General features: G+C 31.1%; 1 protein-coding gene across 1 annotated transcript in view; it reads left to right on the top strand.

Moving 5' to 3' along the window:
* Positions 1–24,777, top strand: part of MS3_00002238 (uncharacterized protein) — a 165,928-nt gene that overhangs the window by 79,009 nt on the left and 62,142 nt on the right. Inside the window, exon 16 of the mRNA XM_051209811.1 lies at positions 20,538–21,052. Coding sequence (XP_051075272.1) covers positions 20,538–21,052 — 515 coding nt within the window. The remainder of the gene's footprint in view (positions 1–20,537; positions 21,053–24,777) is intronic.

Here is a 24,777-nt window from a genome sequence, read left to right as displayed (position 1 = left end):
CATCCAACGGTGTTAATGTCCAACTTCAACCAATCCATGATATTGCGCTTAGTTGTCAGATGCTACATCAGTTATGATGATATAACTCAACAGTAAATAAATTAATCAGTTGTTCTCTAAAGTCAACGTGTAAAAGTCAACTAGTAATAAAAATAATTGCTTTTTGAACAAGGGGAGTACGTATTTTGTGAAACAAAGTGTCAATCTTTTGTAGTAATCTGTAAAGCGTTCAAGAAATTATGTAGACAATGATATTGTACAATGCACCACAAACTTTGCTTCTCCTAACTCATTCTTGTCGGTTTTCATATGTGTTTATGAGACTATTTGAATTCACTATATGCAAATTATGGTACCTAAATTTACTTTGTCTGATAAAATCTAAATCACTGTATATAACAAGCTAACATGGGAAGGAATCAAAACTCTTGGACCTTAACATTGTACTTTCAATATTTTACAAATAAACATCACAATATTAACAAATTTCAATCTCAAATACCCTTGTTGGTCACAAATATTTACAAATGAAAAGAAGAGTTTTCATTATAACAACATCCTCCAAATGTATTTTGTCGTTTGATTTTTGTTCATCTGTTTGTGTCGGTGTAAATATTGATCTAACTCAATGAGTATGAAAGGCAGTTTATCTGTTGTTACATGACATTGTACCTTACATTTAAGAGTGGCGCTATTTAAATTTATCAGTCAATAAAATGTTTCATCTTCACAACTGTTATGGAAAAGGATTTACAATTATGCTACAAATGTTTAATTCCAAACCTTGAATTACTGGGCATTAACTAATGTTATAATATTTAGATCGATCAAATTTGAATGCGCAATGAGAAGAGGTAGTTACTTTGAAAAATGTAATTTGTTTACATTATACATTACGAACAATGTTGTCGCATATAAACTTGTCAAGGTATTTATAAGAACTAATGGATATCAAATAAATGTAGTTCAAATATATACATGAAGCTATACGTTTCTAGGTAAAGAGAAAAATTAATATACTACAAGAAGAATAGGATGTCGTCACACCACGCTAGGTTGTAAAAATGTTTTAACGATTGTCAGAAAAAATTCAAGGTTACGGCAAATTATTTCTGTATATATAAAGAGGGTGTGAATTTGTGAATAGCAAAGGCGTCAAAAAGCTTAAGAATTCATCCTAAAAAAACTTTATGCAACATTTTAAAGACGTTATTGTTGTTTTCAACCCTATGGCTCATTTTGACTAGATGTTTTATTATCGATGAACATGGTTTTCTACTTCTTACTTTATCGCGGCATTTAATACCAAGTGATTCTGAAGCCATTTAATTGATCTTCAGTAATTTTTATAAATGCCTTTTCAAGTTTATGTATGATCAAATTCTTCGTAAAACATAATGTAAATACACCATATTTTTCAAATTAACTGCCTGTTTTCACCGATCTAATAATATGTTGGACCAGATCAAAAATTGAGACGAAGTTGTAGTAAGCCCATCAGTATAAATGACTCGACATTGAGTGCACAGTGCTTGTCCGTTATATGGTTGAAAACAATCCCAAGGAAGCTCAAATTCAAATAACCTATCTAGTGATATTAGCGATATTTTTATGTTTGAACGTGAATGTATATCAGCATCATTATATGTAGTAAGGTGCAGTGTGAGATAATTTGCTTACTGTTGGATTATCGTGTGTAAGTAAACACTTTACTTCACTGACTAAAAAATATATAATTGTTTTCCAGATGTGAAGCAGTCTGATTTTAACTTGATTTGCGTGTTATCTAGTTAAACTCTTGTCTCCTTATTCACTTTCAAGTTTCCTCTTAATAAAATATTCACATATTCATTGTATAAAGAATTCAAGTAAATAGTGCTTGGACTTTCAGTAATTCCTTTAATTAATCTACACCTCTTTATCATCCTAAACTTGAATCAATACTTTTCTGTGTCATTTAAAGTAACTTGCACCATTTAGCTAAAATGAATTCACCTTATTCTGGTATGACGATTGAATCCTCATTACTAGTCTTTGATTTTTCGATTCTCGCTTTTTCTCTCATGTTCAAGTGGCTGTGGAGACTAAGTCTGGGATTATTAGAAGCGGTTGGGAAATCCGATTGAGGATTCAACTAGCAGACTTATGAGAAACACTATATTAAAAAAATCAAGACCCTTTGAACAATTTTGAAATTAGGAAAATTACAAGCAGCTGTTTTGTTTGGGATTAGAACTCGTGTGATAATGGAGTTTCCATCTGAAGTTAGTGTTGATGATCTCGTTCACAATAACGATGAAAACCCACGACCAAATCATCCAGCTCAGAGGAAAAGACTTCACCAAAAACTAGAACTCATCAACAATATGTCGTAACTGTTAAGTCAGTGCTTAAAACACGAAACTTTCTTAAGACTTTCTTTATGATGATGATACCCTAATTCAACTGTCATCTTTTATTTTAAAAATGATCTCTGATTTCACAATGTCTTGAAGAAACTTTCTCAATTAAAATAATAGTTTATGTATACTGGTGATTGTTTTCTGAAACTATCAACAACTGTACAACTCAAGAAATCTTTTACCAAGTAACAATAATGATGAACATTCTTCAATTTCATTTCATTTTTTAAAAACAAATGGTTAGTTCTTTATGAAGCGAAAATCTAACAATCAGTGATTGATACTAACAAAATTGATTCATTAATTACTAAGGATTTTTGCATAAAATTCTTTTTGCTTGCCTGGATCAATTTTAATAAATATTTTCTGAAGAACATTTTAAATTACTTAGACAGTTGAGAATGTATTGCATAGATATATAAGGTTAGTCAACACTTCCTGTAGAAAGATGGATGACATGTTTGATGATTGGTAACTTGCCACATAATCTTCAAAATAGAATCTATTTCATTCCTTCCTACACAACTTTGATTGTAAATCAAAACATGATGAAACTGTAATTGTATTTGATAAACAAAACAAAACCAAAAAAAAATTATGTAAATTATTCATTTATTTATTAGTTGAATTTTTCAACTACTTAAAGAAAGAACAATCATAACAAACAAATAAGGGTAGTTGTTAAATAATGAAATGCAATAAAATGCAACAGTACAATATAAAATGCAACCTAAATTGTTAAGCATATCTTTTTCTGTCTGATTTCTTTTAATATTGAATGCTTATAGGCTATTCGGACATGTTTGTACTACTATTCTAGGTAGATTTTGCTTTGAATATAATTGTGCTCTTTAAGTAAACATATTAGACTATTAGTTTGTGTGTATGCGTATATGAGTATTTATTGGCAGATATATACACACCATAAAGATAGATTTACACTATAAAACAGTAGATATGTGCATTGTGTACGAGCACACGTACATCCATCCATCTACCAACCAACACAAACTACCTGAAATAACCAAACACACACAAAGCACAAGTAGGTCATACTACTTTAACCGAATAAAAATAAATAAATAAATAAACGTCTGTAATATTTTCTTTTTTATCAGTATACATAACATTGTAGCCTATGATTTCAATTTGTGCCATGGATATTCAATACAACAACAGAGGGGAATAATAATAGTATTGAAATCATTTCATTATCAATGAAAAAAAAAGTCACAAACGAAAATTACTGTTACCTGTTTATCAATAAAAAGAAGTTTATTTGATCATGGATTACAGTTTACTTGAAAAAGAGGTAAAATTAGGCAGCAATTTATATGCTTTTGTCTATTGATTTAAACCTAACTGGATTGGAAAACACATATGCATGCATACACATCTGTATATGTGTCAATGCATATGTATATACAGTACAAGTACACGTATAAGTTAAGTATACCTATTTATAGAGTATTCACAGAAAGAAAAAACAAATCTGGACGTTGACATTCGCCTGTTTAAGGAATGCACATCTATCGACCTATCCACTTTCAAATATATACACACATAGTACATGTATATATATATATATATATATATATATATATGCATATTAGATATACACTCCCGTAAACTATGAAACCGAATAATCATTCAAATCAATAGAGTTTTCTTGTGCCTATTATGCCCAAAAATATCACTGCGAATAGGCACAAATCTCTTTTATAATCAAAAAGTTTATCATTTAGAACAAATAAAAAACTGGAATGTAAAATAGTTTCACGATAGTTAACTTTCTATTTACCAGAAGCACAGAACACAAATAACAATAACTAGTCGAAAAATAGAAAATAAAACAGGTTTATTTAAGTCAACTTGAATCTTTTTAATTCATTTCAAATTGCGAACAGGATATTCAATATATATATATATATATATATTAGTGAAATCTAATACAATTATTATTATTATTATGCACATGAGTATTACCCAATTTATTTTCATTAATATAAACGATGAATACATGTTTACACAATGAGTCAATTAATAGTCCATTTGGAAAGATTATAATTTTATCTTTTCTCCCGTTCATTTTATTCGTGAGTTGAATGATTTTAATTTGATTTATATTTTCCTTCTTATATGTTGTTAGGGGGTTTATTAAAAATAACTTGATCATAGTGATAGTTTTTTTGTTATAGAAAATAATTGTATAAACGGAAATGTAAGTAGGTTTATGATACATTATATTATTATTACTATTACTATCACTATTATTAATATTATTATTATTCGACTAACAAGCCCGTATCCAAAGGTTCTAACTATCGTTGAAATGTCCACTAATCATATTCTCTATTCATTTGACATTACAGGTTATAAATTAAATTAAGGAAATCTACTTTTCAATTTGTTTTAAATTATGAGCGATTGTTATTATGAACTGTCCATGGCTTCATAATTCCCTCGACTTCTTCGTTTAATGTTATATTGTACTGAATAATATGCTTTATACACTAATAATCTTTTTTCAAGATGCCTCTGTTACAAGATTAAATAAATGTAAATTGATGTAAAGGTGTATTACTAGTATTGTGTATGAATAATTATGTACTTATCGAATGATTGTCATCTCTTGTGAAAGTAAAATGATGTCATCTATAAGTTAAGATTGAAAGAGCAGTCATTTGAAAGAGATTTAATTGTTTAAAGTTAACGTATTATTTACTTTATAGCTTAGATTTTAGAAAAAAATAATTTTTTTAAATGTACTCCTGGGATTTCGTAATGTGAACATACTTATCTTTTCTACGATTCGAATATCACACTACAAAAGAGGATAAAATAGTGTTTATTCACTTTGTGTTCATGTTATATTGGATGAATTACGATAGATGACTTAGAAAATGGTCCCATATTGTTATTAAGTATGGATTCTAAATATCTGTTGTTCATTCTTCATTGCACAAAAAGTACAGAGTAAAAAGCTCTCAATCATCCATGAACAGTCCGCTTGTCGGTTTTAAGTTTTGGTTAACACATCAAGACCTTCAATGTTGACTATGATACTAATAATCTCTTCATAATAAATTCACGTGCTGATATACATATCAGACTGTGTTGTAATAAATTATTATCTATAACCATTTTTATCCAATTGATGGAACAAGAATAAAGTGTACAAATTGTGGAAACAAATGATGTGAAATTTTCAAATTGAATATATTTCATGCACATTTTTTTCACTGGTACTTACTTATTTACGCCTGTTACTCCTCGTGGAGGAGAATAGGCCGCCCACCAGCACTCACCATCCAACCCCTTCCTGGGCAATCCTTTCCAGCTCTTTTCAGTTGTTACTCATCTTTTTCACATATGTTTCTATTTCCCGACGTAATGTATTTTTTTACATTTTTACTGGTATATTTCCCTAAAAATCATAATAAAATTATAATTATGTAAGAATATTCGATCACTTGTAATTTGGTCTGGTTTTCTTCTTCATTTTCATCAGACAAAGAAACTCATTAAATACTCATTTTATAAAGACATCAAATGTGATTTCCTGTAAAAAATAATGCTGTACTACATAACTGCTCATTTTAAAGTCGAAACTGAGTTCTAAATATTGACTGTTGATGTTTTTTTTTAATCTCGGATTTATTTATTCACTTTGTGTTTACTTACCTATTGAAAACAAAAATAATATTATGAAGTTTTTTTGTTGAATTTAAGACGTCTGACGTAGAAATCGGTATTGTTTACTACGAAAACAAAAATAATATTGGTATATTACAGTATCAAGAAATCTTCTACACAAAAACCATTTGAAAACAATTTGAGTAAGTGGAAGATGATGACGGTGACAAGGATAAGGTTTTTAAAAGATACAGGTCATTATAATAACACATAAACTAATTCATCTCAAGGGTATGTCACACTGTTCACGAAAAACATCAAAGGAAACTTTATTCAGATCACCATAGGCTTTCATTCTTAATTGTATAATAAAGCATCTTAGTCCATTGAGTTTTGTGATCTTTAAAAGCTTCCATCAAAAGGCTTATAATGTTTGTACATTACAATTATCCTTCATCTCACTACTTCATAATTTAAACAAATTTAGAATTTAGTGACTACAATTTGATACAAGTTCACCTATTTTAACTAGTCAGTGACAAGAGCACAGAGTAATCAAGGTAAATAGATCATTTAGTAGAAAATAATCATATATTTTCAGTTATGTGTAATGTTCTCTAAGTTAAATGAATTGATTTTTCTTCATTTCACAGCCCATCTATTTTTAGTTCCATTTTTTCATAACTTTTAGAGATTGGCCAAATTTAATGGATGATTGTTTATAGCAAGGTTCCATTTTTCTTTGATGATTTATCTATGTTCGTAGTACTAGAATATGTAGTATAGAGTGTTCAGTAAGAATTTTCTTACCTTTGACTTTTTTTCAAAACATAAAAATCTTGAATAAATCAGTGTGTAACCATTTCGATGGCTTTATAAGATGAATTGCTGACAGATTCTATACATTACAGTTTTACTCGAGCACTTCTAGAATTCACTTACTTTTTTATTTATAACGACTCATTATCATTTATGAAGAAACCGTTTGTCTGAGATTAATTTCATGTAGACAACGATTGAAAACTAGGAAATAAATGAGAGCCTTTTTGTCCAATTTCGAGACTCTAAAGGTGTTCACTCGTTTTCAGTCTCTAGGCTTAATTATTAACTTTAAACCACTAAGTCAGAATTCAGAGGTTCACATTTTGACTTTGGTGATATTGCGTGACTACCATACATTGCCTCCGGTGATATGTACATTGTTTGCAACCTTGTTGAATTCAGATCGTCATGTCTTCACACCGCATACCTTAGAATACTTATCAAAAGTGATCACTATTGAGCACATAATCACTAACTTCATTACAGCAGTATATCTGTGACGATTGTTCAGTTTAAAAATAGCTACTATATTTCATTTAAGCTTATCTTAATAAGTATATCTTGTAAGATTCATAGTAAGATTTTCAGTTATTGAGCTGCAGATTCGACGGGCATAACATTGTTTTTCTTTCAGTTTAACAACTGAATTGTATTTCTAAGTTACACACAATACGTGCCGCCAAAGGTCAAATTCAATCACTTGGACTTCAGGTCTATAAAATTGAAGTGATTATTTATCGTTTTATTGTTAAAATAAGTTTTTTTACAAGTAGATCATGTGCTCAGAAGAAATTGATTCTTACTGGAGTTTTAGTAGTAACTGAATTTCAGAATATATTATTATCTTGTGCTTCACACATCATATTACTGATAATCAAGCTAAAATACACACGTCATTCGTCTTTCAAAACTTCATCCGTGAGTAATTAAAATAGATTATGTTTACCCTATATTAGGTGAATATATTTTTTTAAACTTCAAGAAACTTATGTCTTTAAGGAAGCCCTAATAGAATACTGGGGCTTACATTCTGCAAGTTATAAGTATATAATTTCAGAATCTATGTGTTGCAAACACCTTGTTACTTTGTTACAAATATAATTCATTGACTGACTGTTCAGTGGCCTAAATTACTGCCCTCCACCGAAAGATTGAAAGCTGCTTGGTTACGTCTTTGGTTCAGTCGTTGTTGTGATGTAACAGTAGCCTAATATCCACCAGTTGTCAGTAATTGTTTTGCTGAAGTCAGTCTGTGATGTGAAGAAAATGCAAATATACTTGCAGTATTCACTGTTTATTACTTTCGCATTTGTTTAACTGAACTATAGTAAATATAACAAAACTCATGTATATACACACACAAACGTACATGTATGCTAGCTGACTAACGAAGTAAACATATAGCAGTAAAGCAGTTATCTATCAGCTGTTTAAAATGTTAGTTGTTTTGCACCATGAACTAATAGAAGTTGATAATGTGAACTATTGGGTTTTGGTTTAGACCTAAGATTTTCTGTGTTCATTTTCTATGAATCCATTAATGAGCGCATACTGCCCAGTTGGCGCATAATAAATTGGAACATCTACTCTATGGTAATTACTTGGAACAATTACCTTACATTTCTTCAGGTTATTGTAGAAATGTACAACCAACTAGATTTAAGGTCGATCCAAATATAATTGATCGATTTCACAATTAAGTACTGAAAATAATCATATATATATCAAGAGTGATTTTTTAATCGCCAGGCTGTATGAAAGAGATTTGTAATGAAACGCTCTGCTTCTTCATTTCTTTATTGCAAGCAAACATAATCTGAAATTTTAATAAGTGAAAAATACCATTATCCACTGGCGTCATACATGTATAAAACCGTGACTTCATCATTAGTTATATCATTAGTGATATTGATCAAGGTATTGACTTGACTCTATCTCCAATCTGATTGGTTAGTGGGGGGACAGAGTTTAGTTGGATAGGTTCATAGTTCAATAACCAGAAAATTCAGAAACTTAATCAAAAATATATATAATTCTGTTTATTAATTAACGACAATTCGTATATTTCAAGAATAATCATGTATGTTAAAACCGATCCTAGCTAGATTGTGAATTAGTTAATTACATTGATTAAATTAACAACGAGACCTTTTAATCAGCGTCCACTTCGTTTTTAACTGTTTATTTTTATAATTATGATCATTCTTTTTTTAGTGAGTCCCCATTAAGTTGTAAATAAGCTGGATATCAATCATATAAAATTACAAAATATATTAAGATTTGAATAATCATAATGTTTGATACTTAGATCCCAATTTAGTAAGAGTATGCTTCATAGCGTATTTATTATTCAAAACTGGGAAGTGATTACCTCTGTAGGTATATTTTATATTTTATACTAAAATTTGTTACCAAGTAATCTCTTATTCACTTATCATTTTCTATGACATAATCTATTATACAAATATACTGATCCTCTTAAACCATTATACTGTTAACGCGTTATGTAGTTTGAATTTAGTTTTCAGTATGAATAAATGTCATTGAGAAAGTATTTACGGGCAAATCGATAGCCTTTTTGTCGTAGTTTGTGACTTCTCACTAGTCCACCCCCATTACATCACATGTACCTGAATATAGGAAACTAATAAATAGTATAAAGCACAAAATGTTAAGTTGATTGCGTCAACAGACATTTTCAGATTTTGTCAACGAGAGATACTTCAATGAAACTTCGGATTGAAGGGTTCTTACATATATCGCTTTTGGCTTCGATATTCAGTAGTTTATAAAAGTTAGTGAAAACCAATATTTCAAATGTATACATTGTTATGAGTGAAAAAAACTGACATTACTATTTTGATGATTTTACCACACAAATCGAAGTGACTCGGTTCAAGAAGAGAGAGTAAATATTTATGGCAGATAAAGATTTAGTTGATATCAAAAGTAACTCAGAAACCATGTCTTAATACACTGATTTTTTGTGATTCCATTTACACTGATCAAAGATCAAATTTTGGATAAATTAAACTGCACAGCATCTGGTATTAATTAATCAATAGCTTAATGTATGAACACAATTTACAAACACCACAAGCTTAAACCATTGTCAATTAATGTCGAAGCGTGACAGTAAATAACATAGGTTTAAGGATCCATGGGGAATATTCAGTTCATTTAAAGCTTTTTTTACAAATTATCAACTTTAAACCGAAAATAGTTGATATTTAAGAAGTTTAACATAGTTGACAACTTCTGAATGATTAAAACCAACCAACTTATGAACAGTAGCAAGACATTTTACAATGGGAGGAACTAGTCAAATTATTTGGAAAACAATATTTTTTTGTTAGGCGGTTGATAGTGGTCAGCAAAAAAACTCGTACCTTGGTGTTTCATGCTAGTTGTCGCTCATCAGGCGGGAGTACTTGTCATCTTGAGAATACCGATACTTCCTGTGAGATTCGAACCCATGTCACCAAGCTTCATAGTCTATGACTTAATCTCACCACTCTCCACCAACTTATATCTTAACATAATCTACACGATATTGAGTCATCTACACCAGAGGTCATACTGTAAGTTGGTAGGTAGAGTTCTATCAGCATGAAATGATTAGACAAACATGATGTTGGTCACCACTTGGTGATAATTCATTTGCAGATGCTAAGGTACTTGGTAGTTCCAATAACCTGCGATGACAGTCAGTAACATACAACAAAGTCGTTGGGGTTTGTGGAACATTTTGTAGAAACTAACTGTGATGTAGGCTTCTAAAGATGTTTCCTTAAATGAAAACTCGAAGCTTCACGACAAAGCCATCTGAACCTTTGAACTTCATATTTCCCAAAATGTTAGCTGGAATATTTCATCAAAAGAACAGACAATTCGTGAAGTGTATTTCATTAGTAAACAAGGCTATCAACATTTTGATAATTTGACCTGGTTTACGACAGTTTCATAATTAATTACTTACCGAGAAACTTTGTAAGTTTATTTTTGTTTTGTATTTTATGTCAGATGCTCCGTTTAGACGAAACAATTGTTTATTAATAAACCATTATTATTAAAATAAGATTGACGGTCTACGAAAAGAGCACCTTATTACAAGAAACCCATTGTACACTTTCTTGTTGAATTTATATTATTGTACAGAATGGGATAAAGTGTTTTTAATTGATATTATTGTTCAAATCGATCTTAAGACGTTTTAAGTGAATTTCCCACAGTAAGCATTATTGATCGTTAAATAATATGTAAACATTTTACTAGGAGAAAGCTCTTTACCTTCACTAAACATTAATTTTTGGGCGAATAACATTGGTCCTGTGTGTTTTGTTACGCACACACAAAATTCAGTTAGTTCAATCGATAAATTACTGTTCTAAATAAAAGACTACAAAGTGCACAAGTCATACGGGCACACACACTGAACTTTTCTTAACTAAAATGTTCGATCCTGCATACTTTGGTATGAATTCAGCGTTTTTTATCCCAAGTGATATACATGTATTGTAATTTGACACATTTTTATTCCAAAATTAATTTATTTTAATTATGTTTCACTACTGGAGTACATAGATTAGTTACGTAAACTGGATCCACTTATTTCTACAAATTTACTGCTAGACAATTATGATAACCATAAAAGTAGAAAAGGTGTGCATAGAAATTTAAAAGGTGAGTTCATGAGTCAACTGGAGGTATACCATCATGGAAAACCTGAAAACACTGGACAGCCGTTTCGTCATAGTATGGGAGGCCTCAGCAAAGCATATCCATGATCTCACCCCGCGAGATTCGAACCCAGGACCTATCAATCTCGCGAGAGAATGCTTGACTTTTAGATCACTGAGCCGACTGGCATCCAACTGTGTTAGTGTCTAACTCAACCAATCCACCAAATTGAGCTACCGTCCACCATTATCTTCAGTGAGTTACTATTTCACAACAGACCCTTTTGAACTCCATTGGTCACTGCTTTTCACTAGAACTCCAGGAAATACCTCTTGAAGCCAGTTATTAGTCAGCATATGATAATTGTTATCAGAAAGGGGTTTTGTACTCGATCGTATTTCTATCTTTTTGTAGTGACTTAATAATGACAACTGAACTCAAATGATTATTACTAAAAAGTTAGTCTGAAGTTACAGATTATTTATCTTAGTCTTAAGCTCTTAGATAATGCACATAGTTTTCAACAACTGCATGATAATTGATTTCAAGTTCTCTCTATATCTATTTCCATATTGTGCGGTTGTAAAGTATCACTGGCTATTAAATCATGTAGAAGTAGTGTGAATGTAGTCTGATACACAAATATCTACATGACTACTGAATTTGCACTTGTTACTATCTGCTTTTTACGAATAATTAGTATGCTGGGGATCTCATAATCCATAAACTTACTAACAAAATAGTTATCTATTTAAAGTGATATACTGTATAGTGATGAGGTAGTTAAAAGAAAATTTGGAAAACGCAGGTTACGGATAAATTACTGGTTGTCTTTAGAGAATTAAACCTAGATATTTTATTTAATTTTTGTCTAAATGCAAATTATTATTCAAGCGAAGCGACCAAAAGCGAAGATTTAGGAAAAGTTTACAATGTCTACTTGGATAAAACGAGTGGTTTGAAATACTACAATAGGTTAAAACACTCTTCCGAAGTTCTACTATTTTGTGTGGTTTTTTGTCTGACTCGTAGATGAAAATGTCTCCAGTTTAATTCGTATAATTCACAATGAACACTACTTTGTTTGAAGGTCGTTCATGCATAATGGAAGACTCATATGTATTAAGAATGGCTATGGTATTTAACTGTTTTCTACTTAGATAATCAAGTTGGTCATGACCTAAAAATGATTTTCAGCAGTAACTGATAGAGATTGTGGAACTATCGAAAATCAGGTTGCACTAAACAGGTATGTTGTTATAGTTTGAAACTCTTCAGGCTCAACCTTTAGAAAAAAGGATAGGGCACGTGTCCACAAATTTGTAATTTATCCGCTTCTGTGTTCAATATGTTCACATTCATTTAGTCAGTGAATATTGCATATGAAATAAGGATTTTCACTAAGGAATTCACTTCAATCCCCAACTTTCACTTAATTTTTTTCATCCACCAAGTTCGAATGCTCTACAATAACTTGTTAACAGAAAAAATCTGTAGGTAGATTTAGACGAAATAAAGAAAACCACAGTAGAAGGAACATTGTTATGTACAACTCTGGTACAATAAATGTACTGAAATATTCTCGTAAATGCTAGATATTCCACTTTTATTGGTAATTAAAAGAAAGATGGTTATCCTCAAACGTAGAAAATCATTCATATTTCTAATATCAGCCGATGAGCAGAATAATGTGATGTTAATTATTCTCACTGGTTTGTAAATGTTTCACTCTCAACATTGTTTAATACTTCTAGTCATGACTTATCACTGTAACCTGGTTATATGACCTAAACTCTGTGATGGATTGCCTGCCTGAATCAAATAGCTATAAAGTAAGTACTCGTACGCTTTAATTGGTTACTATGTTAACATCAAATCAGAAAGAAAACTGAGTTAAAATAAGTCTCCACAAACTCTTTAGTTAAATAATTAATTAATGCAACTTTTTAATCAAATATTGATTTACAAACCCATGCTGTAAATCTTTAAGATTGGTTAGTGATACCTAATAACTAAACAAAATGAGATAGATTAAGTTGAATCTTATTGTAAACGTTAAAAATTGAATGTTTTATTCTTTAAGTTATTACTATGTACCATATAATATCTATTGAACATTGGCTAACAAGAAATGACGTAAATAAGTTGTTTTCCGTCTAACAGTTAAAAAAACATTCAGCTAAACTGAATAGTATACAGCTTAATGATTATTTTTTTTGCAGATGTATGTTTCCAAAAACATTTATACATTTCACCAATTCACACTTTACAGGATTGTATTATGAGTGTGTGTGTTTTTTTAATGGTAAATAATGACAATGTGTAGTTTATCAAAATGTCAAGTCAGGATATTCTAATTTTATTAAAAAAATATCTATCTAAGTTTGATGCTGAACATTACAATTGTTCAATGTGACTATCCAAGCAATATTCACCACTTTGTTTTCTTAATCAATTCATTTGAATGAGTTCTGATTAATTAATTAATGTTAATGAAGATTGGAAAAACGTTTAACCTTACATACGCTCAGAGATTTTTTCTAAACTGTAAGGTCAGAGAGACTAGAAATCCATTGATCGATTATTATTTCATTAGAGTTGATCACCAGAGTCATGATATCTATTGTTAATTGGTGACTAAATTTTATTTATCAAATTGATTAAAATTAAATTACATTTTCTTTGATGTCCAGTGTTTAAAGAAAATCGGTAAATAGCAATACTTGACAAAGAGTTCTTCAAGAAATGAAACTACACCTTGAATCTTGATAGAAATGATTCTTCTTATTGGAATTGAACTCGTTTCACACAGTGTCACCGTTAGAAATTCATTCAGTTCATAGAATATATATGAACTGTATGATAGGAAACAATTGAATCTAAACTATCAGGACAATTAATTCAGTAGTTATATTTGATAGATCCTGGGTTCGAATCCCGCGGGGTGCGGGATCGTGAATGCGCACTGCTGAAGAGTCCCACAATAGGACGAAACGGCCGTCCAGTGCTTCTAGGTTTTCCATGGTGGTCTAGCTTCAATTGAATCATGATCTCAACCACTGAAAAATTAAATAACCAATCTATCTAACAAGTATTTTACCGTGAGTAAAAAAAGAAAGAAGTGAGCAAAGAAAATTTTCTTTTCAACGAAATTATATACTTAAGCTGTACATTCGTATTTATATTTGTATGGGAAATATATGTCTGTAGAAGGATCACTTTCTAAACGTATCTCAGAACACTACTCGGTGGGGCTTTAAAAAGGAGAATGCAAAACAGTTACAAGTTCAATACAAGAGCATCTAATCAACTTTGGTCATGTCTCTCCTAAGGAATCTTCTTTTAAAATAATTTGCACAATCAAAGGAAATGGATCGAAGGAAGGTCGAGTCAAAAACCCATGCACTGCTGAGGCATTAGCGATCCACCAATTCAATTCCGAAGTCTGCGTACAAAGACGATACGTCCAACCTCTCATCTTTCTTTGGCTCTATTTCTCTTCTTTAGTGTTTTGTAACTGTAAACCATAAGCACATATTATTATCCTTTAACAATTTTCCACGATTATTATTCATGAGTCAGTTGGAGCTAGACCACCATGAAAAACCTGGAAGCACTGGGCGAATGGTTTGTCATGGTGTGGGACTTCTCAGCAGTGCACATCCACGATCCTGCCCTGTGAGACCGATAGGTCTCGCGAGCGATTGCTTAACTTTAAGATCAGTGAGCCGGCTGGCATCCAACTGTGTTAATGTCTAACTCAACCAATCCACCAAATTGAGCTACCGTCCACCATTATCTTCAGTGAGTTACTATTTCACAACAGACCCTTTTGAACTCCACTGGTCACTGCTTTTCACTAGAACTCCAGGAAATACCTCTTGGAGACAGTCACTAGTGAGCTTCAATTGACTCATGAATTCAACTATTAAATTTAGTAAAATCTCCACAAAACCTTTCTTTCTGATTATTATTTAGTTATTTCAATGGTTGAGATCATGAGTCAACTTATTTATTATTTATTTATTATTATATCCCTTATGTTTATCTTTCATAATTTTCACCCATAAATTATTTTCATCCTTCTTATCTAGCCGCTAGATTATTGCGTCACATCATTTAATAATTAGTCTCGAATCCTTTTATGATGTAACCTTTTCTATCCTTCCATAAACATATATTTACCATACAACTATAAATAAGAATGTAAAGCTTGAATAAATGATTTTGTCGAAAACATAATTTTCTTCTCTGAATTCTCTTTATTATTTTTATTCAATGATACAATGGGTTATGTTACATTAATTCATTTAAAAGTAACGCCTATATTAAAATCAATAGTTTCACAAATAAAAGGCTGTTTTTTTGAGAACTATGAAATAATTATTGTATAGTTTTAATAGATTTATAAAAATAAACTTTATCATATCCCATAGTTGTTGCACGCGAGACCGATATGTCCTGGGTTCGAATCTTGAGAGGTGGGATCGTGGATGTGTACTGTTAAAGAGTTCTAGAATAAGACAAAATAGCCGTCTAGTTCTTCCAGATTTTCTATGATTGTCTAGCTTCAATTGACTCATGATCTCAACCATATCCATAAAAACCTCTTCTGATATTCATCATTCTTTTAATAAATACATTCTATTTAGGTGTCAAATTGAATTTAATCAACAAACGTAATATAGAATAATAGTAAATTCACTATTGAATAAAACAAAAAGCGAAATTTCTCTGTTGTTTTTTTAAAAAATGTTGATTATATTCATTATTATCATCATCAATAGAATGATATGAATTTTTCAAAAGAGAAAACAAAACCGACTAATCAATAAATAACACACATGGTAACTATTGAAAAGAAAAATCAATGAAAAATTTATTATGAATATTTTACATAATAAAATATTATTCAGACACTGTCTATTATTGTCTAGTTAAAAGTTAAGAATTATTACTTATGTAAAAAAGAAAGATGTTACTTATTTCAATATTTTAGTGAATCCATGTAAAATGAATGAAAACAAAATGTGTAATAATTTAAATTCATATTTTTTTTTAAAAAAAGTCAAATGAAAAAATATGTAATGAACTACATAGACTACTTACAAGTATTTTTTTATCCAACTCCGTCTTAAAAAATCCTTACCAGTTATTTCTAGTTGTTATTCATTCTTTTAATGTTTGCTTACAATTCTCGATGAAATATGTTCCTTGGTCTTCCTCTCTTTCATTTTCCTTCAGGATTCCAAGTTAGCACCTGCCTCGTGATATAGTTTGCTAACTTCCTTAATGTATTTCCTATCCACCTCAAGCATCTTTTCTTAATTTTCTCTTCATATGGAAGCCAGTTTGTTTTCTCTCACAGTAGGTTGTTGTTGTTGGTATATGGTCAACGGACATTAAGTATCTTGTGTAGATAATTGTTTACAAAAACTTTTACATTTTTGATGATGGTTGTAGTAGTTCTAGGAGTTTCAGCTCCGTTTAGTAGAACTGTCTTGACGTTCGTGTTCAAGATTGTGACTTTGATGTTGGTTGAGAGTTGTTTCGAGTTCCATATGTTGTTCAATTGTAGGAATGCGGCTCTTTCTTTACCAATCCTTACCTTTACGTGTGCATCAGATCCTCCTTGTTTATCGATAATGCTCCCTAGTTAAGTGACAGTATCTTCCTGTTCCAGAGTTTCTTCATCAAATTTGACTGGGTTGGTATTCTTCGTGGTGTATCTGAGGATCTTGTCTTTTCCTTTGTGTATTTTGAGGTCTACTGATGCAGAGGCTCCTACTACACACTACTTTTATGTGAACTACAGGGATTAGATTATAATAAATCAGTAGACTAGTAAAAAGAATACTGTCGTTTTTTTCATTTCTCAACTAAAAATAAATAGGTAGATATGACAAGACAGTTTATGAAACAATAAAAACGATGTATCAACATTAATTAGCTACTTATTAGTAACCAATATCATAGTGTCAGATTCTTGGTCCTGATCGAATTCAGCGTTGGATTGTTCAAGTGATTCAAAATTGTGTTGGTAATTACCTGGTAATAAGTGATTTAAGTTGACTAACAGAATCCAATGGAACTAAGTTTTATGGTAGGTTAATACTTATTAGCAAGGGACTGATGCCTCACATTATATTCTGAATCGTGTCACGGTTAAAGAGCTTACTACTGAGTTATTCGGGTTACTTTCGGCTTCCTGCAGGACAAATGTATTTACTCTACTTTATCACGTATGATTAACTGTTATGTTCTTCTGGTTCTCAATGCTAATCGACTTTTAACAATCTCGTTGCCATTTATCCATTAGTCTATTTTGCTGACCATCATGGAACATTCTCTAATGTGAGATAACTGAAGCTAGTAGGCATAAATACTTAGAATTAAGATTCATACTAGTTGATATTCGATTTTTTCAGCATAATGATAATGATGAGATGATATTAAAAATTTAAATTCAATATTTCTTCTATGGGTCTTTTGGTGAATGCATTATCATACACCTCATTGTTACTTTTGAGATTCACACTCATGACAAATTTCTGTTCACAAAAAATCAAAATGTTATCCTCATAACCAAACATCAATGGTAGTTACTACTTGTTCATATAAATTTCTTGTGATTTAAGAAATCTATGTAACTTGGACCGTAATTAATATGAATGGAATAAACATTGCTCATCTACATAAGCTAGGGAGGTGGTGTAAATCCAATGTGATTAAATAACAGTTTCGTCATTGATTTGAACTACTTAGAATGTGTTACTTGAACAAAATCTATCCAACTACTAATTTTCTGTCATTTATACAAAACAAGAATTGAGAGATTGGAGAAGCGAAATAAGTATTATTGGTTGAGTAGTAAAACACCTTAAGTAATAACCTTCACAGAGACGCTCAAGTTAAGGCGACAGAACCAAAGTAATTGATTTCAATTCACAGATTATTCGAAACCTTATAAAAATAAAGACAACACGTTTTGATTGCCTCTTTCTAAATAAATGGATCATGAATGTAGCTAGAACTGTTTTATGTACAAATATTCATCTCAAGGCGAATCTCTAATCAATTTTAAGTGAGGCTGATGAGAAGTTTTCTTATTCTGGTATTTTTCCTCACTAACGCATTACTTTCTAAACAAACATTTTCATCACCGATATTATATCACGCTCTATTGTGATAATCTCTCATTCAGTTTGGATGTCACACTATTGTCCACGGCTGACTAAGCACTGAGTAGTGACCAATTTTATGTTTGCCTAGAATTTTGATGCTGTACGAACTCTGCCTATCATGAACTTAACTCTCTCTATAATAGACAAACCTCTATGAATCACGACTATTATTCTTAGGACTTCTATCATACATATAAGACTTCCAACATTCTGAGCCTATATAGTACTCTTTAAATTCAGTTTCTAATTTCACCTTAATAATTCTTCTATCTATCTATAATTGCGATATAAGTTGATAATATTTTTTGAAATCTTACGCTTAATAATATAATTAGAATTAATCTTATTTGTTTGTTTTTGCAAAGGACCTTATCTACAAAATCCAGATACTAACTTGTGTAATGTGTCCGAACTTCACTCGAACGTGTTTGCATGTTCGCATTGATGCTATTAAGGACTGCAAAGTAGTAATCTCTGCTGTCACATATATATCTGGAATGGATTACTTTGGTATGGTCGTTTAGACACAAATATTTACCAGGCTTAGGTAGGGTAGTGACCATCTGGACTCTGGAGTTCAATCGATAATTTATTGGCGTGGGAAAAAAAAGGTAGCGGTTTCGAGTTTCAGTATGGACTTCAACACAGATGTTTTTTTACCCATCTAATGAGCCAAAAATAGAATGAACACATATATTGCATCCCTTTGCTGGACACTACAACCTTAATGAAGACTTTCAAATAAATGAAATTATCGTGTTACTTCTGTCAAGATACTTATATACCAGTAGAGACTGATCATTTGTAATCCTTAGAATCGACAACGGGAAACTAAGACATTTCATCTCATCATAGTACACTAACAATGGGCACTGTATTTTTTAAAATCAAAGTTGAGATCCATAGCATAAATCATGAGTATTTAATAAAATAGCTAATTTAATATTAATTAGGTATAAAAATATATTGACTTGTATAAACAATCCTAATTGTGACACAGAATATGATATTATACATGCATATACGTAAAGAGATGGCAGTTGATAGTGTTGAATATTCCACAAACTAACGTGCATATATTCCTAGTTTTATGTTGATCTTCACTAGCCGAAGAGACTTAAAAAAATGACTGAATGTAGAAATTATCGAACATGCTTATATGTTTCCAATGTCATGAAAACCAAACGGTGACGTATGTACGAACGTTAACTCCCCGCTGGCTAGCTTTAGCTGTGGACTTCAGAAGTCCTATGAAAGTGATTTTTCCTAAATTTACTATTCATCAGGTCAACTTTTGTTTATTCAACCCATGTTCTGTTACATATTTGTAAAACGAACACAAACACAGTTGTCTGAATTTATTGATTAGATTTAAATACTAACTATTTTCTGTAACTCACATAACCGCTGTCTACAATAATGATCCAGTTGATACTTAACTACCTAGTGATCAGTTTACTTAAAACTAAAAAAACATATTCTTAGTTCACCATAATTATCTTTAACAATGTATTCGCATTCACTATTTGCCTAAGCATATCTTAACTGGCACAGACATTTATCTCGTACAGTTGATCTGTTTTGTTACAATATGTAACTTTCTAATAACATATTAGTAGCTAATGACCTGACTTTTTGCAATATCATGAAGTTACATCTTATTGATTTAACTGTGAAAATCATTATATTTCAGTACATAGGCATTTTCTGTAAATAAATCTATCCATAACAAATTCAATCAATTGAATAGTGAATATTTATTGAGAGAACATAACATATCTTTCGTTTTTGTTCAAATATATGGTGTATCTAGAGCCTGTACAAACTTTCTATCCAACAGAAGATTTAGTCGAAGCAGCACGTTATCTTAACATCATGGCCGGAACACAAGAACTTGATCGTTTATTGGAAGAATTACGCTTAACAAGTATGAATATGGCCGCCGGTCTTCCTCCTCCATCTAATACGCATTATAATTCCAAACCATATTATTCTTCACAAACATCACGAAAACAATTGTTTCATGATGAAGTTTATCCAGATCATCGATATGCTCCGAGTAGTAGGTCTGCTTCGGTCACTGGTTACAATACTGACGCACATAATTTTAATGATTCTTTACACTCAAATTATCACAAACATTCAACCTTTTATTCAGATCGAATAGATAATATTGGAAAAAGTGCCAGTAAATTCAATTCCTCTTTTTCAACACCTCCACGACATCAGTCGGTATTTACGACAACACTGAAACAACGTCCACCTGTTGCTCCTCGAAAATTCAATCAAATTCATTTAACTATTGATCCTGACTGTGGAACCACAGACGTAAGTATAAAAATTAGCCTTTTCACGTAACCATTTTGATGTTTTCTCGGACAAATATTATTTTAGACTTATACCAATATTGTCACACTAACTTGTACAGACGTAAAACATGTAGTAACAAAGTAGTTGATTAAGAAGGCGTTATCAATCAAATACATAATGCATAATTATAGAAAACGTGCTTCACATGAATAGTTGATAATCTGTGCCATGGAATTACTGCTCATTATTCGTTCAGTAAAACAAAACAAAATCTGCTTCAAAATAGAAAAATACATTTGCTACCATTCCAATCATACGATCCTTCATAACAAAATAGTACTAACTAATTAAAAAGCATGTCTGTAGGATTTTAACTTCCATCACCCAGCATCGCAGTCCGAGATATTATCTCTGAGCTACCCAGCCCAAAACTAAACTATAGGACTGAGATATGTACACCAGTTGTTCTCTGAGCAGTAAACAATGTTCCCCTATCTCTAAGTATTGATTGGATCTTGTTGACTAGACTGCAATATTCCTACCCATACATAAAATATTGTTTAAACTTATATGTAATCAATCCACTAGTTTAGATGTGTAAATAAAGATTAACCGGTTACTCTGAAAAAATCACATAAGGGAGAGGTAGATTTCATTAAAATAGAGGATATGTACTGCTGAGGAGTCTCATATTAGGACAATATAATCATTTAATTTTCATTAGTTTTCAATAGTACTCTAACTAAGCCCAATCTATGAAGGATATCAGCGACAAATAAGTTAGTCTTTGATATAAGAGCAATCTTTGATGAGCCTATTATGTGATGGTTACACAGTTTTATCTCTTCGTTCTGGCGGACCAAGGACTCAGAAAAAATACCAGGAAAACCTAGGAGATATTTGAGAATGAAAATGTATACAAATTGATGGACAATAATCCGGTCAAAAAGCTGAACAATCAGGTTTCTAGAATTTTAAAAAATCTTATCAGTGCAGGAAAAATATATAAACAAGATCAATGATGGTAAGCCAAATCTACACAAAACAAATGTCCCACTACACTCAATTGTATCACTCTCTGGAACCATAATGTAAAATTTATCAATAGAAAATTCAAGAACATTTAGATATTTGGTGGATTCTCATTAGATCATTCCGTTAAATCATCCATACAATCTTTGGATAAGATTTTCAAAGTTAAAATCAACAACGATGAACTGATAATATCATTTTATGCTACAGCCATACTCAGGTCAATTTAACTAGAGTTAACAAAAGACACTTTATCCTGCTCCTCCTCAGTGACATAAATGTCATAACGTACACAGAGCTTTTAAGTTATAGTTTGTTAGAATTCATCGACGTATGTCTAACATATTTTCAATTTAACATTAAAATTTACGAACAGAACGCCAATAGGATCACCGATGTCAGGATTTATTGCTGAAGCATAAATGTCGAGGGTTAAGCCTCGATTTTAACAGTGATCAAGCCAAAAATGTATATTCACTTTATCGAAGTCATATTGATTATCATTAAGAAAGAGATACCTATAATTTTCTTAACAACGTCTTCGAGGATATTAAGTTCACAATGAAAATGGAGTCGAATAACAAACTATCCTTCTAAGATGTGTTGGTCATTACATTCTATTTTGTATTTATTCTTCTTCACTTCCAGTTAGTATATTCAAATAAATGAAACAACATAAATTTATTTTATGATGTAATAGATTGTTCTTGATAAGAGACAGAATTAGAAGATCATGACACAAGTCACAACAAAGAAGTTCAATAGTGATCCGAATCTCTTAGTGTTATCGCCTCTGTGAATTCAAGTAATACATTTTCGAGGTGTATATATGAAACATCATTACCCTGGTGATTACAGGCGAGCACCAATTAGCACTAAACCTAGATCCAATAGGGTTCTCTAGCCATTGTATCCAACTACCTGACATCAAAATATTGTGTAGCCGATGGTAATTCGATTACACTAGTAGTCATACTGTAACCTGGTCGAAAGAATTCCGTCACCATTAAGGAATAAACAAATATCATAGTACTTACCACACAGTAATCACTGAGTGTAAAGATCAAATACCTTATGTTGCATTTAAACATCATCGCACATGTATAAGATCCTTAAGTTCCGGTAGTAATAATCTTGGAGTTGAGATTCCGATCCATAGTTGTTACTGTAGTCATCATAAAGAAACACAAAAGAATTGATTGATAACAATGAAACCAAAGCATACAAAGAATGACGGAATACACAAGCAAAATGTTCATTTTATGGTCATAGAATATAACTAACAGAAATAACATATATTCATTAATAGTATTATTATTGTATTTCGTTATGCAGGCAACTAATGTGGCTACACATACCCATGCAGATGCACATATTCATATGTGCATTTGCATAAAAACACAGACTTTCTTATAAATCTGAATGACATTGAACTACACCAAAATATTGATTCGAATGAATCACCTCTGTTTTTATTTTGCCTTATAAATTGTAAATTTCTTTTTTATAAAATACTTCAAATGGAACGGATGTTTTAGGGTTTGTAACCATAACAATGGATGAAATTCATTGTGATCCCCTCCTTCCTTGTTTTGAACGATGCATTGATAATTCTGAGTTAACGAGTTTCTCATCCTATAAGTGCTTCTGATGCTTCTTTGGACAGCATCAGAGGAACTCCCTGAGTGTGTGAAGCAGTTTCTTCTTCATGATCAGGTTACAACAGCACCTTTCCTGAAGGTAATCTTTTCCATCCAGCTTGTGCCTATTGGATTTCATGTATACTGAGCACGGCCATGTTTTATCTCCTCATTTCCGTTGCTGTATAATTCGTTAATAATGACTACATCATAAAATACTAAAGCGAAAACCTATTCATTTAAAGTGAAAACACTAAATAATTATGTATTTAATGATTCATCTTTGTAATATTCCTTTCATGCAATCAAAATCTCCCCCTAACTATAGTTATTTCTATCGATATTTACACTTGTCCTAATACAGACACCTCGTATTTTATACATAACTGGTAAGTTAAGAGATTGTACAATTTGAAATGAACTTGTGAATCACTTTTCTTTAGATAGATACACACATAGATAAGATATTTCCCTGAAGAAATTTGGTTTAAGATTGATTTATTCATTGGTTTAGAAGTCGTAAAATAAATTTGAATCAACTGAAATCAAGGATTAATATACAGATACTATTCTTGATATTTTGGTAAAAGGAATGTTTTTTTTTCACGTTAGCCAAAAACAGCCTCAGGAAATTTGACTGACTTCACAGCTTCGCAACCAACATATTAAAATTAACCAAAATTCAAAAGGAAAACTTTTCTGACAGAAATCACACACTAAAATGATTTAATAGATTGGATTATTTTCCTATTAAACCAAACTAATCATATGAAATGAACACATACTTGTTACAAAACACTTTGTTTCTTTTATACTATCCACTGTATATATTGGTTCTATCTAGTCTCGTCCCTCTAATCCCGTAAATTATCACTATGTGGACTTTACTTTTTTTAAGCACTACATCCTCATTAATGACAAAGTTAGGAGCAAAACGGCTGAACTGGTGTTTATTACATCACTGACAGACAATTAAATACCTATATGTAACTTGATGTGGTACTTGGTTGACGTAGAAAATTACGTATTCATAGAAAAACAGCTATCTTTTAAATTTGACATTTTAATTAG

The sequence above is a fragment of the Schistosoma haematobium genome, chromosome 1, assembly GCF_000699445.3.
Source record: "Schistosoma haematobium chromosome 1, whole genome shotgun sequence".
Classification (NCBI taxonomy): Eukaryota; Metazoa; Platyhelminthes; class Trematoda; order Strigeidida; family Schistosomatidae; genus Schistosoma; species Schistosoma haematobium.
The sequence above is the reverse complement of the archived record's forward strand: the minus strand, read 5'-3'. Positions and strand labels throughout refer to the sequence as shown.